The 19665-nt window shown below is 40.7% G+C and overlaps 2 protein-coding genes across 11 annotated transcripts in view; one reads left to right on the top strand and one right to left on the bottom strand.

The window, feature by feature from the left end:
* Positions 1 to 5658, bottom strand: part of ostf1 (osteoclast stimulating factor 1) — a 93758-nt gene extending 88100 nt beyond the window's left edge. The window contains exon 1 of one of the 2 annotated variants that reach the window (XM_059644648.1): positions 5470 to 5658. In XM_059644648.1, the coding sequence (XP_059500631.1) occupies positions 5470 to 5503 (34 nt within the window). In that variant the 5' untranslated portion in view covers positions 5504 to 5658. The remainder of the gene's footprint in view (positions 1 to 5469) is intronic. The other variant, XM_048527803.2, reaches the window with a different exon arrangement.
* Positions 5659 to 5747: 89 nt separating this feature from the next.
* LOC125450727 (nicotinamide riboside kinase 1-like) overlaps positions 5748 to 19665 on the top strand; it is a 34440-nt gene continuing 20522 nt past the window's right edge. For 2 of the 9 annotated variants that reach the window (XM_059644649.1, XM_059644653.1), the window contains exons 1-4: positions 5752 to 5829; positions 7286 to 7350; positions 8554 to 8640; positions 14854 to 14931. In XM_059644649.1, coding sequence (XP_059500632.1) covers positions 14903 to 14931 — 29 coding nt within the window. In that variant the 5' untranslated portion in view covers positions 5752 to 5829; positions 7286 to 7350; positions 8554 to 8640; positions 14854 to 14902. Of the gene's footprint in view, positions 5830 to 7285; positions 7351 to 8553; positions 8641 to 14850; positions 14932 to 18093; positions 18191 to 19665 lie in introns of all 9 variants that reach the window. The other 7 variants (XM_059644655.1, XM_059644654.1, XM_059644650.1 and 4 more) reach the window with 7 other exon arrangements.

Raw genomic sequence — 19665 nt, forward strand, 5'->3', positions numbered from 1 at the left:
AAATGGCACAGCAGCCTGGAGATTCAGCACTATGCATGCACAGAAAATGGGAAGTCTGTTTTGCAGCCTGTTTGCACACGTGCAAGACCAAACATTCACTGAGCATCTGGAATGATCGAGAAGCATATCCCTGGGATGAGAAGGAACTCTCACACAGTAAGAAGTCACAGCATTATTCAACGACAACTGAACTGATCTGCCTGAACATGTCCTATGTTAGCACTGATTTAAAAGTGAATATTTATGGAATTCTTTTTTAGTAAAACCACTGATCTTAGTGTTGGAACAGATTCTAAGAAGGAATGGATAAATTGTTTGTGTTATGTTCCAAATCTCTTTAATAACCCTTTGACAAAGCAAATGTAAGCAGATGTGACACTAATGAACAATCAGTTCAGCTAAAAATTGGGTGTCATGGAATTGTTTGTCTCTTTGAAATGTGCCTTGATACAGAAAAGGTTGGGAACTATTGGTCTAATCAGATATGATGGTGACTAGCTAAATTAGTCGTTCACCATGCCTGTTCAAGTCTGCTTCCTTTGAATTTAAGGAAGCAGGAGAACTACACCTGGGCAATGATCAGGGTGAAACAGGATATTCGTTTTAATATGACTTCAGGTGTCCTAATGAAAACGAGGTCAGACAAAGCATGTGATTAGATTAGCACTCCATTCAACTTCTTAAATATACATTCCCTTCAATACCTTGCAAGATCATTAGTCACTCAGTGTACACCCACCTTCCTAACAAGCAATGTATTGCAAATCCTTAAGCACTCAATACGTATTGCAGTCACACTGAACACAATGTGATACAAGATAATAAAATGTGAGGCTGGATGAACACAGCAGGCCAAGCAGCATCTCAGGAGCACAAAAGCTGACGTTTCGGGCCTGGACCCTTCAGAGAGGGGGATGGGGTGAGGGTTCTGGAATAAATAGGGAGAGAGGGGGAGGCGGACCGAAGATGGAGAGAAAAGAAGGTAGGTGGAGGGAGTATAGGTGGGGAGGTAGGGAGGGGATAGGTCAGTCCAGGGAAGACGGACAGGTCAAGGAGGTGGGATGAGGTTAGTAGGTAGCTGGGGGTGCGGCTTGGGGTGGGAGGAAGGGATGGGTGAGAGAAAGAACAGGTTAGGGAGGCAGAGACAGGTTGGACTGGTTTTGGGATGCAGTGGGTGGAGGGGAAGAGCTGGGCTGGTTGTGTGGTGCAGTGGGGGGAGGGGACAAACTGGGCTGGTTTAGGGATGCGTTGGGGGAAGGGGAGATTTTGAAACTGGTGAAGTCCACATTGATACCATTCGGCTGCAGGGTTCCCAGGCGGAATATGAGTTGCTGTTCCTGCAACCTTCGGGTGGCATCATTGTGGCACTGCAGGAGGCCCATGATGGCCATGACATCTAAAGAATGGGAGGGGGAGTGGAAATGGTTTGTGACTGGGAGGTGTAGTTGTTTGTTGCGAACGGAGCAGAGGTGTTCTGCAAAGCGGTCCCCAAGCCTCCGCTTGGTTTCCCCAATGTAGAGGAAGCCACACTGGGTACAGTGGATGCAGTATACCACATTGGCAGATGTGCAGGTGAACCTCTGCTTAATGTGGAATGTCATCTTGGGGCCTGGGATAGGGGTGAGGGAGGAGGTGTGGGGGCAAGTGTAGCATTTCCTGCGGTTGCAGGGGAAGGTGCCGGGTGTGGTGAGGTTGGAGGGCAGTGTGGAGCGAACAAGGGAGTCACGGAGAGAGTGGTCTCTCCGGAAAGCAGACAGGGGTGGGGATGGAAAAATGTCTTGGGTGGTGGGGTCAGATTGTAGATGGCGGAAGTGTCGGAGGATGATGCGTTGTATCCGGAGGTTGGTGGGGTGGTGTGTGAGAATGAGGGGGATCCTCTTTTGGCGGTTGTGGCGGGGGCGGGGTGTGAGGGATGTGTTGCAGGAAATACGGGAGACGCGGCCAAGGGCGTTCTCGATCACTGTGGGGGGGAAAGTTGCGGTCAATGTGATACAACGTGTCTTCAGCAGCAACTACTCACACTCCTTCCATTTAAACATGACAATGTAACGCATACAAAAAAAAATTGTCAAAAATCTAATCCGTTATGCCTCACATTGCATGGCAGGTTGCACAACAATTTAATTAACATCCCACCTCTTTTAGTGTCAACTTCCATTACAGCCATGTGCATGCTCTGATCTTTGCAGATTTGCCATTCTCAAACTAGGTACAATTGCTACCTGTCATTCTAAATGAAAATTCTTCCCTTGAATCCTTGGTCCCCTTTAGTTTGGTGTTCAATTTGTAATATTGGCATCATGTGTCTTCCATGCTGTGTTTCCAACGTATTAACATGGTCATGAGAAGCATTACACCCAAAACTACATCACACAGTTACCCCATTGTCTCAGCTCCTCTGGCACCAAAACTTTGTTACTTCTACACTGGAATATTCCAATACATTCCCCCACAGTCTATCCAACCCATGCCTGGGCAAGCTTTTTGGCCATCTAACCTAATCTCTTATGTGGTCCAGATTTCGTTTTGCAATGCTCTTGTGAAGCACCTTGGATATTTCATTAAATTAGCTCTATAAATGTAAAGCTTTAGTTCATTATCATCTACAAAACTATTTTTCATTGGCAAATTTTTAAAAAGCTACACATTTGTAATCAAAAGCACTATTCCCATCCCTGATCATTGCTGATGTACATGCTTTTGTGCTACTGATGTAGCATGTAACATGAATACCACAATGGGAACAAAGACTCTGTAGTTATATTAACAGTTAGACAACCACCCATCACCCTTTCATCAGAGCAATAGGTAAAAATACAATAGCCATTGAATAAAAAGGGACATTTTCTTAGCTCAAATATCGAAAAGACTGTTTTCAAGTCATAGCTACAACAAAGATTCCTTGTTCTCAAAGAAAAGAGCCTTCTGATCAGAAGAGGAAAGCCACTTTGGATGGGTTCTATTCCAAAACTGAGCTTTCAAATCGTGTCCAAAAACTCATCAACTTGAAGCTCTGTATTGGTGACTCTTCCCGACTGGAATAAAAGCTTAGATATGGCCCACAATGTCTCACTCAGATCAGATAACAACTCACTGAAATGTAAATATTTAAGATGTGTAATGTCTAGCTGCTAATTAAGTTACTAAAGCACTTTCTGCTCTCTGATGAAGGGTCAAGGTCTGAAACGTCAGCTTTTGTGCTCCTAAGATGCTGCTTGGCCTGCTGTGTTTATCCAGCTTCACACTTTGTTATCTCGGATTCTCCAGCATCTGCAGTTTCCATTATCTCAAGTTAATAAAGCCGGTTGTTTGCAGAGGCATGTAACCTCATCCACAAGGAACATAAGAAACACTGTCTGCCACATGTTTCATTTTGAGAAAGAACCTTCCCACTCCACTGCCATACGATCAATATTGTCCATTTAAGAAAGTGAATGGGAAATATTCTGTCTGAGACTTTTTTCAGTTTCCAAGACCCCAAGTTAGTTGCAGTCGTGCAATTCTGCTGTCTGGTACATTTGTTTGAAACTGTTCCATCACTAGGTGGTCATATCTTCAGTTAACCTAGGCCGCAAGTATTGAAATTTCTACCCCTGACCCACCACATTTCCTTTCTCCCTAGAAACTCTATTTGGGCAAGCTGTTCAACCTTATATGGCTTAATTTCAGAGTCTGTTCAATAACAATCCTGCTAAGTGTCTTGGGATAGTTCACTAAAATAAAGGTAGTATTCAAACACAGGCTGTGGTTATGAGTCAGGACTGAATCGCCAAACTATGAGCAGACATTGTGATGGACTCATACTGAGTTTTGAATTTAAAAGAAAATTCAATGACCAACTGAATATTTTCAGTTATCTCAAGAAAAGTTAACGTAAAAGTTAACACACAATGTATTTTTCTAGCAAAGTGAATCTGATAACAGCTATATAAAACAAAAGTCCAAACATATTTAAACATTAAGTAATTTCAGTGGCATTTGACAAGTCAGAGGATGCAGGTGCCCATTGCCCCTCACCCATCTCTGAAAAAATGGTTAAAAGAATCATATTTCTCAAACAAATTTCTATGAGGTTGATGGTGAACATTATCTGGAGAAATTCATACACGTACTTTTAGAATGACTCCCATTCATTGTTAGAATGAATCTTAGACTAAACAGGCAAAAGTTAAAGGCTTTTATTATCAAATGATGCAGATTGTCAGGACAGTGGTGAGATATAATTGAGCAGTAGTTCTAATTGGTACTAACAATAAGCTGATACATGGCATGCATAGTAAAGTGAGGAAAATCCACAGCAGTGGCAAAGTATGCTTAATGCATTAGTTCTGCTGCTACAGCACAAAACTGTAAATTCCACAAAAATTGCAATGTTCATTACTTTTATACAATAAATCTGCTTATTCATCTAAAAAGATGTCAATGACTCACTAGACAGATCATCACCGTGCTCCATCAGAAGAACTTAATTTGGCCTCACATAAACGAATACATACTGCTATATCTCAGGGTCACTCGTTTGCCATATTAAAAAAAAGGCCTGCATTCGATCAGTGCGATGGCCCACTTGGTCAGGCTCCAGATACATTGATCAAAATTGAAGAGCTAACATGGGACTGAAGTGCCAAAAGTGTTTGCATATTTCAAGAATTGGTTTGGGTGGTCAAATTGTGCTGTTATGCAACTGTTAAATTTCCTGTTGCACCAGTCAAAATCACCGTGTAATTACATCTCCCAAGCAAATAAACCTCTCCCGGTTGTGGTGCAAAAATTCTTCAAGATCAGTAAATCACATAAAACATAGTTTAATTCATGCTTCTAAGTCATATTTGAAGAAAGCCTCATAATTAAGATAGTTAGTGGTAACCCACAAATGCGAGTTGTGCATGCACAAAGAATGACACACTGACATTTGAAAAAAATTGTTGTAGAGCCATTGAACCACCAGATCTTGGAAGATGGTTGTTTTTATATTAACACGAGGTCACAATTTGACACCACAAATAAACGCAAACTGAAAGGTGTTAAATATTTACAGTATCCCTTCTAGCCAGAGTAGAGCTGCGAATTTGTCAATCACAGGGGCGACTACTCGCGCACCCCACCCGTAGAATTGAACTGCTTTCAAACCAAGAGGAGGGGAAGCAAGGCTTAGAGATTTACCCGCACTTACACCAAAGTCTTTACATTTATTGCGCAGTAAAGTACCAACAAGGGTCTGAGTGGAAAACAATTAAACACAGTAAAAAGAACACTTGGAGAATTTTACATGAAAACCACAAGAATGACAAGTGGATTGGACTGCGTTGAAAATTCAAGAGCTCAGAGATATGATGACAGCCATAAAGAGGTGTTTCAGACTGTTCTCCGGGAAAATGTGGCAACAACTTCTCTTTTGGGGAGAAAAGACCAGGAGTCAATCAATTTGACTTTAAAGTCTCACAAGCCTCGAAAGAAACGGCACCTTACCTGGTTTGGCCGGTTTAGGCGGCGGTTTCGACATTATTGCTACAGTTGATTTGTAATTTTTTCCGATTAAAACAAAGTCGAAAATCACTCTTGCCACACAGTCTCCTCAGATATTACACCGTATTGAGGAACTGTCGAGTGTGGGGTGTAACCCGGAAGTTCAGGCAGAGCCGCCCACCGGCCCTTACGCTGAGCGTGATGACATCGGCAGCAGTGTCCGCACCCCTTCACGTTGTGCGCAATGATGTCTTCGCCTGCCGTCTCCCACCCTGCCGTACGTGATGGCATCATCGTTCGGTGTCTCGTCCCTCGCCGAGCGTGTAGACGTCACTGGTCCTATGGGAGAATGAGATGAAGCAGGTAAATGGTTGGCCTCTGACATGAAATATTAACGGATTTTCAACTTTAAAACTCCCTGTGATCTGTTGGGCATCCCTATAAGTGTAGGTTGGGAAGGTGAAGCATGAGAGCCCCTTCTTTTGCGGCCGCACACCCCTTGCCTGTAGGGGGTTTACTTTCCTTTCCCTTTGAATGGTTCTCGAGCTTATACTGATCCCAAAGCGCGAGAAGGAGAGTTTACTAATTGAAAGACGTGCAAGGAATTTTTTTTATCCTCAAGAGTGTGGTTCTGAGGCTTCGGATGATTAGAAGAGTTAAAGAGTCAGGCGTTGTATCTCGTGAATATTGCTATGGGCAGGGGAATGAGATTACAGAGTGAACCAGGGTAACTGACAGTGAATGATTTCTTCACAATGCTGAAATAGAAGCGACGGTGTGTTCAGTGGCATCTTAACATGGCAATTAACAATCGCAACGGCTGACAAATTCAACGGGAAATGCTAGTGGAGTGGAGTGGAGATCAAAACAAGAACTCTTGAGGTTTCTGGAATGGAGGGGAAATGCTGAGGGCCGGAGTGTATGTAATGAGACAGGCAAGATTGAGGGCCCTGGCAATCTCTTTGCAGAGAAATCCGCAAAGAAAAAAGGAAGTTCTATCCAAAACACTAGTTGCATTAGCTGAACAGGTATGCCAGCAAAACTAACAATGGAACAGTCAACATTGGAATCAATTTATGAGAAAGTGTATTCAATTTTCTTTGGTAAGTCACGGGTCTTTCGGTAAGCAACAGCTGTATCCCACAATTTGACCTGTTTAAAATATTGTCATTGGATATACTCTTGTTCCCTGCTCTCCAGTTTTGACCATGAGTGATCCACACACTGGTGTTGGGTGTGGGTAATCTATGCTGCTTAATGTCTAAGCCAATTTATTTCAAAGCCCCAGAACTCTAAATCCAATCTTAAATTCCACTTTAATCATATTAAAATTACATTTCTCAAATATGCAAGAGGTCAATCAACATGCATTGTAAATTTACTTGAATATTGTGATACCAATAAAGCTTACTTTGATACAACTAAAATATTATGAGTTTTGCTTCCAGTTGAACAAAGCCAACTTCTGTTAAACCAGTTCTCTCAAAATGTGATATATATCTCTGGAATAACTTCGAAGCAACACTTCTATTGAAGGAATGTAAGTCTTATCCTAGTCAGTTAATCATACTATATCGTTACAGAAGGAGGGTATCACAGCTACAAAAGAAATAGTGTTTGTGAAGCTTGATTAGCTCTGCACTCACACAAAGCCAAAAGCTCCTTTTTTTTGATATATTTGACTTAAGTACAATGATGAAGCATCCTTCAGTCAAGTCTGGGACATCAACTGGAGTGGAGATTATATCGTGAAGAGGAAATCAGTCACATCCACCTATTTAAGGGTTTTTCGATCCATCTTTTTTATTTCTCATGGCAGGTTCAAAACAATGATGAAATGAAGTTGAAAATACACAGTCGTTGGCACCTTCATCAAACTCTGCTGTGAGTTCCAACCACAATTTGGTTCCTGATCCATTTTGTTAACTCTTGAGTTGCATCAAATTAGCTGGCATAAAGCATTCCTAAATGTTTTTCTGTCCAACGACCAATAAATGGAGTGATAAGTGAGAAAATGCTTACAATAACTTCTTGATTGGTTCAATAGTTTGTTAATTTATTATTTAAAAATGATGGGCAAACTTCTACTTTGCATGCCCTCTTTTCCCTGAGAAAGGACACCTGTGTGTTTATGTCAGATTTGCAAATCTAATCTGTAGTTATTCGTGCACACAAAACAAACACTGTTGGTGAGACATTTGTAAAGTCTCACTTCATGAATTATGCTGAAATTGAGTGAGATTGAATTCTGGCCTCTTTCAACTGACTGTCAGAGGTTTAACAGTCCTCTGCTCCTTGTGCTGTGATTTTGGGGGTGAATGGCCCCGTGCTCCCGCTGCTTTGTGTGCAACCCATCTTGTCAAAGTTAATAAATTCACAAATGACAACAAAGAATTGGAAACATTGGAGATCTGAAATGAAACAGAAATAGTGGAGAAACTCAACAGATCTACCAGATCTATTGAGAAAGAAGCAAAGTTAATATTTCAAGTCAGCATGGCTCTTCTTCAGAACACAGAATTAAAATTAGTAATTTGGCTTTTTGCTGTCTGGAGTTACGGGACTCTGTGACTGCATATGGTGCTCAATGGCTCCACTGTCACAATATTGTTCAGAATAAGGTGCATGGTACTAAGAGGAGGGCGATATTCTGTAGAGAATCTGCTTTAGCAGTTGAGAATAAAGGGATGACAATGGGGAAGCAGTCAAAGATAAATTTAAATAATTCATGAAGAAGTTACGTGAAATCTTCCCCTAAACAATTTAATGAAATTTTAAATGTTTATGATTTAAAGCAAGTAGAAATTAAGTATTAAAATGTGAGGAAATACTTGCATTTAAACAGTGCCCTTTGCAACATCCGGATATCCCAAAAATCTTTATAGCCAGTGAAGTACTTTCTGAAGTATTGCACACAAAAGAGAAGGAATAGAGCAGAGATCTGAAAAGAATAGGAAAAGTAAATTACACATCGCAGAAATCGAAACATGATGTTAATGCCAGAACAGCAAAAGAACCCGAGGTTTTTTAAAGCAGATTTATAAATCAGTTGTCAGTGTACTAAATTTTTGTGTTTTATATTTATAGCATCTGTTGAGAACTAAAAGAGCAGAAGCACAAAGGAGAGAGATAAGACCTCAATGATCCTGCACAAGAGAAGCTGTTGAATAAATGGTGAGTTTTTTTTCTTTCACACTTCAATGTATCTATAAATTAATAGCTTAATACACACATTGACATCTTTAAGCATGTGGATTGTTCATCCTGCATCATGTGGAAATCCAGGACATTTCATTTATCCTAGATAACCACATGCAGGAAGTGATGGCATCCGGGAAGCTAGAGCTTCAGTCTTCAGAGGTTCAGAAGTAGCTGGGATTACTGTCGTGCATTCACACTGTTTTGATAACATTTTGCGACACATTTCCCCTGCAGTTTAAAAGTGTGCAGGCAGGGAGGTACTGGGACATAGCCAACAGATAAAAAGGATCAGGCAGATATTGTCATAGTCTTCCAAAGACTTTCACTCACTAACCAGTATTGAGTTCTAATGAAGAAGCGGGTTCGTTTAGAGAATACAGCCAGGGCCATGGCACCGTGAGTGGCTCTGCTGTACATGGAAACAGCTGAAAGATCAGAAGAGCAATAATGATTGTGTATTTTATAGTTACGGGAACTGAGATGCTCTTCTGCAGGTGCAGATGAGATTTCAGGATGGAAAGTTTCCTCCAAGGCACCAGAATCAGGGATGCCCTGTGCAGTTTCAGGGAATTTTGAAGGAGGAGGCTGAACAGCTGCCAGTTCTCATTTCAGTACCAATGACATAAGCAGAAAGTGGAATGGAACTTCTGCAGCCTGACATTTGGGAGGAAGGAAAGAGAATAAATAAGCAACATGTTAGAAACAGCAACTTCCAGATTTATCTTGATTCACACACGAGCGAGAAGAAATATAAGAGGTTGGAGTAGATGGATATGTGGCTGGAGAGATGATGCAGGAGAGCACTTTTCATTACAGAGATATTGGATCAGTTTTGAGGGATGAAGCTCGACAGTTGCTCCTGAAGCAAGTCAGGACCAATGTCCCCATGGTTGGTTTGCTCTTGTTTTAAGGACAGTTTAATTTAATTTGACTGGCAGATGATAATCAGGTTTAGTATTAGTAAGGAGAAACATCGTGTACCAAGGATTGAGAGAGCTGTGGTAGCTTTAGGATAAAATATAGTAACTACTGGATGGAATCAGGCCAAGATAGTGTACAATAAGGTGGAAGATAGTTTTTTATTGCATGTTTGTAAATGTACAAAGCATGACAAATAAATCCTACCTGACCTGCTGAGGATTTCTAGAATATTCTATTTTTATTTCAGCTTTCTGACATTTGCAATATTTTGCTTTTTGTTTTATTGAGGAAAGGCATTGCTAATTTGTTTCTAATAAGCTGGATCAAGCGTCTGGGAAATGTTAAGCCATGGGCGAGAAGCACCCTAGAATATATAAAAAAACTAATAGAAGGAGGACAGGTTGCAGTGATTTCAAAGTAAATTTGTCCCATGAGAATTGGAAGCAGACAATTGCTAGGAAAGACCATTTCAATGTGATGTCTTGAAAAGGGGTGGCTCATGGCCAGTCGATGTATTTGCCCACAGGGGAAAAGGAACAAACAAAGCCAAATTTCAATGGATAATAAAAGCACTAGAGCATTAGCTGAAGAAGGAAAAAGAGTGCATATGGCATGTGGCGTATACATTTGGCATCTAATTTAGAATACGGCATCTCCAACCATACAGCATTCCCTCAAAACTGCATTAGAATGTCACATGAGATTACATGCCGAATTGTTGTGAGTTATGTAATATGTATTCTCTTAATATGTTTGTGTCTTGCAATTATATAATGTGTATAAAATATGTAATAAAACCATAATTTTGAATTTGGTCCAGGTGTCAGTTTCTATACTGATCAGATTGCAAGTTTGAAGTCAAATTCATGATGGTTAGTAGGATATTATTTGTATAAATGATGAAAAAGTTGGATGGTATGAAGCATTGTGAGGGAGAATAGGAGCAAATAATGGAAGGTTCCATGACAACAAGAAGGGTTGGAAAATTTGGTGGGGCCTGGTACAAGATTTATAAAGATGAGAAACAAGAGATTTCTGAAAGTTTATTGCTGAATGATGACTGCAATGTTCTAATGATGGCAATGGAACATTTATGATGTAAGGACCTGAATATATGTGAGGTGATGGCATAGTATTATTATCGCTAGATTAGTAATCCAGAAACATAGGTAATGTTCTGTTTCAAATCCCAGCAAGGTCGATAGAGGAATTTGAATTCAATTTTAAAAATACCTGCAATTAGATATCTCATAATGACTATGAAATTATGTTGGAAAAACTCATCTGGTTCATTAATACCATTTAGGGAAGAAATCTATCTTCATGGAAACTGATCTGGCGTACATGTGACTCCAGATCAACAGCAGTGTGGTTGACTAAATGTTGCCCTCTGAAATGGCCCAGCAAACCACAATCAGAAGGTCTCAAAAAAGGAATGAAACTGGGCAGACCATCTGTCAATCTCGGCACCAGAACCACAGAGCAAACACGGCCCCGAGAACACTGCAGTTGTGTGTTGAAGTTGGAAGACTTGCCTTATGGGTCAGGCAGCAGTCTGGTTATCATTCTCATGGAATTATACTTTACAGGCAATGTCCCAGACATCATCATCTCTGGGTATGCCTTGTCCCAATGGCAGGATAGGGCAGTAGATGCAGCAGCATACTGGTATACAGTCATGAATGAGTTGCTACGATTATGTTCAATATTGACTGTAAACGCAATGGAGTCTGAGGGCATCAGGTCAAACAAGAAAGCCTCCTGCTAATTGCCACGTACTACCACCCCACTTGGCTGATAAATCAGCCCTCTTCCATATTGAACACCATTTGAATGCACTGAGGGTGGCAAGCCACAAAATGGACTCTGGTTGACGGATATCAATGTTCACCATCAAGAGTCGCTCAGCAGCAGCACTGCTGATTGAACTTGCTGAGACTGCCATAGGTGGTCAAAGAACCAACGAGAGAGAACCTCGACCTTATCGTTACTAATCTGTCTGCTGCAGATGCATTTGTCCATGACAGTATTGCGAAGTATGACAACGACACAGTCCTTAAGAAGATCAAGTTCTGCCTTCACTTTGAGAATTCCTTACATTGAGTTGTGTGGCACTATGATTGAACTAAATGGAATAGACTTCAAACAGATGTAGTGACACAAGACTTGGCATTCATAAAGCATCATAGGCCAAGAGCAGCAGGAGAATCAAACTCCAACACATTCTGAACCTCATGGCTCAACATATCCCACACTGTATCTGGGTCAGGGTTAATTACCATCAAGCCAGGGGTCAGCCCTGATTCAGTGAAGAGTGCAGAGGGCATGCCAGGAACAGCAGCAGGCATATCTATAATTGTGGTGTCAACCTGGTGAAGCTACAAAAAAAAAGACTTGTGCGCCAAACAACATAAGCAGGTGATAGTGCTGAACAATCCCTCCACCAGTTGATCAGATCTAAACTCTGTAGTCCTGCCACGTCTAGTTGTGAAAGGTGGTGAACAATTAATCTGGACTCAGATAATATTCTGGGGACCTAGGTTCAAATCCTACCACAGCAGATGGTGGAATCTGAATTCAATAAAAAACTGAAATTAAGAGTCTAATGATGACCATGAATCTAGTGTTGATTTTGGGAAAAATCCATCTGGTTCACTAATGCCCTTTTGAGAGGGAAAATACCATATTTACCTGGTCTGGCCTGCATGTGGTTGACTTTATCTGCCCTTTGGGCAATTAGAGATGGGCAATAAATGCTGGCCTAGCCAGCGACACCCTCATCGGATGAATGAATGAAAAATAGCATCTCATTGGAGGAGGATGCTTGACAAATACCCCATCCTCAATGTTGGGGGAACACAGCACATCAGTGCAAACTATAAGGCTGAAGAATTCACAATTGTCTTCAGCTAGAGGTGCTAACTGGATGATCTATCTTTGACTCCTCCAGAGGTTCATTGCATCATAGTTGGCAGTCTTTGGCCAATTCAGTTCACTCCACATGGTGTCAGAAACGTTTGGTACTGGATACTGCAAAGGCTATGGACCCAATAAACATTTTGGCAATAGTATTAAAGACTTGTGCTCCAGAACTTGGATAAGGTTGAGGTTCTCTCTTGTTGGTTCTTTGACCACCTATGGCAGTCTCAGAACTTGTGTAATGTCAAAGTTTGTTTACCATTCTTGTTGGGTTGTTTTGATGGCAGTCTGAGTTGACAGCACAAGAGTCAAGCCAATGAATAACAGTAGCCTTGGAGGTCATAGAAAAACAAGAAAAATGTTGACATCTTGAATTAGATATTTTTGATTAGAAAATAAATGAATCTGATGTACAAAGTAGAACACGTGGGTGATCATTTTCAGAAAATCTGTTAAGAGGATTTATATATTTGGAATAGTTTACATATGATCTAATGAAAATAAAAGTGCAGTGTTTTCTGTTACAGTACCATCATTCAGACCGGCAAAACCCTTGCCATTTTATGCATTATGAAAAAGATGTTGCACATTAGAAGGTGTGTTGTCACTCCTCAGTTTAAAAAAAACATTTTTGCAACTCTTTTGTTCCACAAACTTTAAAGAACCTGAGATCAAATGTAAGATGGGATTGGTGCTAAGCATGCTGTATCGACTCATTGTCAACAGAATGCTCTGACCCTGCCTCAAAAATTTAGTTTTATTCCCATTACTAGCTATCATTGTGATTTCCCTTGAGTGAATATTTTAATTTTGTACTATTTGTGTTTTATATGGATACTTCATTGACATAGTCTTAAGATCGCTGATTCATCCTCTCAGTCTAACTTAAATTTAGATTCAAGCACTAGAGATGAGTTGCGCCATATCATGCCACCCCTAAAGCAATCCTTGTCAAAACTGTAATCTGTTCATACTGACATGGTAGGAATCAAAAATCATTCACTGGTGAGACTATTTGATGGGATGGTGCAACTTAAGATAAGGACATCCAATGGTAATAAAAAAGAGACGTGATTGTGTAAACAGAATGCATAACTGAGAAGCTGGACTGTTTTTTATGTCTCTCTGCTGTTTGTAAAGTAGGGAAGCATGTTCAATTCTGTGACTAGCTTTCCTGCCACATATCCAAACTCTCTGGCAGCCCCAGTCTTAAGTCAGATTTTGTAAGAGGCAAATGAATGGTTACTTAAGGACCTAAAATTGTTCTAGCCTAGCATCTGCTATCTTCCAGTTGTTACATCACTCTCATTTCCGAGAATTTAACGGTTAGTACTAAAGTCACTATAGTTCACAACCTTAGATCCCTCAGTAACTTTGAATGAAACTTAACTAGACTTTCCATTTGCCTTCAGCCCTGAACTAACCTTGCTCCACAGCACTTGAAACTACCTACACTCCAACAAGTGGCCAACACCCTGCTGGTGCTGACAAGCCTGTTGAATTGCAGGACATCTGACACATTGGCAGTAACTGCTCCCAAAATTGGGGCAGAAGTTGCCTATAAAGCAATTAATGCTGCTCCCACTGTAAAGTTGTGCGGAACAAACATAGGCAGGACCCCTGATCTTTTAGCTGGGGAGTTGGTTGTGAAATTGCACTGTCCTATAAAATCCAACCCATTTAGTGAGTGTTTGCACCTTTAATGGAAGAGGATTTAACCAATGTAACAGTAAAGTAGGAGGTTGCATGAGACGGAATAGCAGAAAAATAAAAAGGTGATAAGTAACAGGTTGGCAAGTGGAAAGTCTGGATAAGTTTATCCTAAGGGACCTAAGGTTTTGAATTATAGTGTCTTTAACACTGTTTTTTAAATTCTTGGAAATGAGAGTGGAGTAAGTACTGGAAGATTGCAGATGCTACACCCTGGTTGAAACTGAGGAAAGGAATAAACTCTGGCAACTAAGACGTGATGAAGCAGCTTTTAGAAGCAAAAATCCAAGACAAGATTAATTAGCATTGGAAAAGTATGAGCTAATAAACGTAAGTCAACATGAATTTTTTTTAATGAAAGATATTTTTGGTTGACTCCATTAAATTCTTACATGAAATCACAGATTGAGTTGGTGAGGAGTGCTATACGTGCATCTATTTCAAAATGCGCTTGATAAAACACTATGCAATAGGTATGATGACAAAATTAAACATTTGTGTACCACTGATTGAGCACTGTAAGATAAAGGAAGTAAGAAGTGAAAAGGGAACAGATTGTTGAAGACTCAACTCAATGTCATTGAACCTTGCACGAATGCATGAGCATAAATATCCGTTTGTTTTGTGTGTCAGCAGGATTTGTGTTCTGTAGCAAAATTGATATAACGTTCATTTGAAAGTCAAAATGAGAAAACTTATTGTTGGAATCGGAGGGTGAGTACAAGTGAATTTAAATTACTGTTACTGACTTTGCAGCTGTACATAATGAAATGATATGCTACAGTTTACTTTCACTGTATTTGTAAGATGAAATTATTCTCACAGCAACTTCTTTTTTTCAAATTTAGAATTATTACTCTCAACTTATTGCAAAATGAGTAAAGTTGCGGACCAAAGGTCTGATGTCTTGTTTGAGAGAGATATCTGGTGGTGGGTTTATCCTGAGGGTCTCCATGTCTCAGGTGAGGGGTCAGGTTGAGAAGGTGGGACCTTCATGCTAACCTCAGCTGATTAGGGAATTGATCCGTTGCTGTTGGCATTACTCTGTACCGTAAACCAGCTGTCCAGCCAACTGAGCTAGCCAAAATAGAAACAGGCCGAAGAGGTTTATACAAGTACATAAAGTACTTCTCTCACCTTTCTTCATTTAGCCCCATCAACGTATTGTTCTTTTCCTGTCTACCTAATACTTTCTACTTTAAATACATCTATACTCATAGCCTCAACTACATGTCGTCACTAGTTCCACATTTTAACTGCGCTCTGGATAACGAGGTTTTTTTTCTAAACTCTTTACTGGATTGGTTAGTATGTATCTTATGTTTATGGCCAGAATCTAGGCTTACTTGCAATCGGAAAATCAGGTGGAATCTAATGCCCTTTTACCAGACGTGTTTTGAGGCAGGATAGAGGATGCACTTTGGGGACCCCACTTCTTCTGCTTCTGCCAAATAAAGTTTCTTAAATGTCAACTTAGTGACCTCATCCGGCCCTGGCTGTTATTCAACCAGCAATGGGTGCAGCATTCCCCACATGAGAAGCCCAAAGAGACGTCCTCGGGCTTGTGGTTTAGCAGAATGGAAAGGGAGAGGTTTTGCTTATTCATGTCTGATAGAGAAACATGGCATTGGAACTACTGAATGACTGAAAACCCTCCACTCCATTTCCTACAAGCACCCCCTTTACACACCCCAGTCAGTGACCTCTTCCTCATGACTTGCCTCCCGTGTCACTGTTCTGTGACCCCAGGTCTCATGGCTATCCTGTGCCTTTGGTAGCTGCATTACCAGCAGCTATCATCACGAGCACCACTTGGGGCTGCCCACAAAGGTTAGCTTATGTTTTACTGTTAAATGAAATTTCTCAGGATTAGGATGCAGTGTAACAAACTATTTTGGCTGCCTACAAGTCAGTGCTTGAGATATATAGGCAAAAGTTCTAGAATTTAAAGAAGCTGCAGAATTTAGAAAAGTTAAGTAAAGTAAACCTTATAGATGGATAAAAGGATAATAAGGTGAAGCCATGTATGCAATTTTTTACCATTAAAATAATAGTCCTTTTTACTGTTATTCCTACCAAAATGGATGACTTCGCATTTATAAACCAACTAATAAAATGTGAGGCTGGATGAACACAGCAGGCCAAGCAGCATCTCAGGAGCGCACAAGCTGACGTTTCGGGCCTAGACCCTTCATCAGAGAGGGGGATGGGGGGAGGGAACTGGAATAAATAGGGAGAGAGGGGGAGGCGGACTGAAGATGGAGAGTAAAGAAGATAGGTGGAGAGGGTGTAGGTGGGGAGGTAGGGAGGGGATAGGTCAGTCCAGGGAAGACGGACAGGTCAAGGAGGTGGGATGAGGTTAGTAGGTAGCTGGGGGTGCGGCTTGGGGTGGGAGGAAGGGATGGGTGAGAGGAAGAACCGGTTAGGGAGGCAGAGACAGGTTGGACTGGTTTTGGGATGCAGTGGGTGGGGGGGAAGAGCTGGGCTGGTTGTGTGGTGCAGTGGGGGGAGGGGATGAACTGGGCTGGTTGAGGGATGCAGTGGGGGAAGGGGAGATTTTGAAACTGGTGAAGTCCACATTGATACCATATGGCTGCAGGGTTCCCAGGCGGAATATGAGTTGCTGTTTTCCCCCTCTCTCCCTATTTATTCCAGTTCCCTCCCCCCATCCCCCTCTCTGATGAAGGGTCTAGGCCCGAAACGTCAGCTTGTGCGCTCCTGAGATGCTGCTTGGCCTGCTGTGTTCATCCAGCCTCACATTTTATTATCTTGGAATCTCCAGCATCTGCAGTTCCCATTATCTCTTATAAACCAACTACTGTCTTTTGGAAATCCAGATACACCATATCTTCTGGGTCCTCATTGTCTACTACACTCATAATGTCTTCATTTATTATGAATTATTATTATTATAAATTAGTTAAACATGACCTGCCCTTCATGAACCCATGCTGCATCTGCCTAGTGGGACAATTTCTAGCTCAATGTCTTGCTATTTCTTCCTTGATGATAGATTCAAGCATTTACCCCACTACAGAAGTTAAGCTAACTGGCCTGTAATTCCCCATCTTTTGTCTACCCCCTTTTATAAATAGTGGTATCACATTTGCTATTTTCCAATCTGCTGGAACTGCCCCCGACTCCAGTGAATTTGAAAAATTACCACAAGCACATTTGCTTTTTCTCCCACCATCCTTTTATTATCTTAGAATGCATACCATCAGGGCCAGGAGGTTTGTCTACCTTTAGCTCCATTATCTTGCCCAACACCACTACTATCATGATGATGATTGTTTCTAGAACCTCACCTACTTGTCATCAATTACTGGCATGTTATTCGTGTCCTCCATGTGAAAACTGACAAAAAAAAACTGTTCAATGCTTGGGCTTTTCTTCATTTCCCGTTCTTAAATCCCCCTTCTCATCCTGTAAAGGTCCAGCCTTTACATTAGCTAGTCTTTTTCGTTTTATATATTTGTAGAAAATTTTGCTGTCGATCTTTCTAGTTATAATGGTCCCATCCAGGTTGCTGAAGGTAGCACGTAAAATTCTTATAACAGGTTGCATATACACATACACTCAGAAAACCCAGTCATCAAAAAATGGGTATCTTATGTGGGCAGATTTAGTAAAGATGTGCAGTTCTGCGGAACATGTCAAATGTGTTACGTTTTCTGAAAGCTTCAACATCTACTTTTGATACCTACACCAGCTTTTGAGTGTTGGTGTGCTGTGTTGGATCAAAAACAAAAGTAGAACATCACTATAACCTCATAATTATGGAAATGACAACTTGATACCCAGAGGTCATTTCTTTGAGGATGTGTACAGCTGTCATGGTAATGGAAAAGTTAACACAGTTTTTACTTGTTATAGATTAACAGTTGAGATACAGGCTGTTTTCCAGGAAGTCATTCACGGTTCACTTCATTGAAGTGAACAGCTTATCATCTGCAAATACAGGGAGCTTTGGGTAGGTACCAGACTTCCAAATCATGATTAAGGCATTCTGTTACAAATACCTACAGGATTGGAGAAAGGCCTAGATATTTTATTATTTGCGATCGGAGATTCACGAAATAAATCCACTGGATTTAGTTCATTTGAATTGGTTTATGGTTATGAGATTAGAGTGCTGTTAAAATTAATTAGGGACAAGTTCTTAAATGAAAAAAGTAAACTTTAAAATTGGATTACATGTCCATGTTTCTAGAAAGACTCACAAGGAGCATATAGGGTGGCACAGAACATTTCAAACTTTCACAGGCAAAAGTGAAAGAATGGGCAGATAACAGTCCAGCAAACCGAGTGTTTCAAGTGGGAGATGAGATATAAGTATTGTTACCATTACAAGATGAACCATTGAAAATCAAATTCAGTGGTCCATATAAAGTAATTACTGTTGTATACAGTTTCTGTCTCAAAGCTTGGCTTTCCTTCTTTACTTATTAGTATCTGGTTGTCCACTAGATTCTAAAATTTTTTGTTAATGATGTTGTTGCTTCAGAAAGAAAACAATCCTTCTTTGCTTTAACTCTGGCATTGAATTTACATACCAGTATTGACAGTGCTAGAGGGAGACTTGTTCGTGCTTTTAGATTTTGGCTTGAAGCTTTGTGAAAACAGAGAAGGTTTTTGGTATAGTCTAAGTAGCAACAGAGCCCCACTTCTCGGTAGTCCTGCCATTGAACCAGGCATCCTTCAGTTTTGGGGAAGGGAAAATGGGGACAGATTGTACTAGTTTAAAGAGGCATCTGCTTTGGTGTTGCTGCCCTTAAGTTCTAAACCTTTCAGAAGAAGATTGAAATCTGCTGGAGTTCTTTGGATATGTAGGGTACACTTTTGTTTAGATTCAGGGAAACCTCTGAGAGAAGTAATATGCTCTTTAGGAGAGATCAAGAATGCTTTCCAGTTATCAGAAGTAGACAAGTGTGTAAAAGGTGATAAACTCTTTGTTACTGTCAAGCTGGTTAGAACTGTCAGACTGTGCAGAGAAGTTCAAGCTCAATTGAACTGTAAAGCTGTGATCATGAAAATGTGTTCCAAGAATTCAGTTACAAAACAAAAGAGACAACTTGGACTCAAAAGTTTAACTCTGTTTTTCTTTCCACAGGAGCTTCCAGACCTGCTGAGTTTCTCCTGCATTTTCTGTCTTTATCTGTGAGGTGCATATGTTGGATTGGCGCATCTAAATTTCAAATATTAGAAACATCTTTACAATCAAACCAGGAGGAATGAACAGAAATATTGTTCCATCTCTTCGTGCCTGGTCATAACACTGTCAGGCTGTCAAGGGATTTAAATACCCTGACCATTAACAACGTACAAAAGATCAGTCCTTTCGATTTCACGCATTTGTTGGCATAAACGGGAGTGTTATCACTGTAGTGGGTTGCATGATGATTTTACAAACTTGCATCATAGAAGCAAAGAAAAATAGGAATGGGA

This window comes from Stegostoma tigrinum, chromosome 3, assembly GCF_030684315.1.
Source record: "Stegostoma tigrinum isolate sSteTig4 chromosome 3, sSteTig4.hap1, whole genome shotgun sequence".
In the NCBI taxonomy this organism is placed as follows: domain Eukaryota; kingdom Metazoa; phylum Chordata; class Chondrichthyes; order Orectolobiformes; family Stegostomatidae; genus Stegostoma; species Stegostoma tigrinum.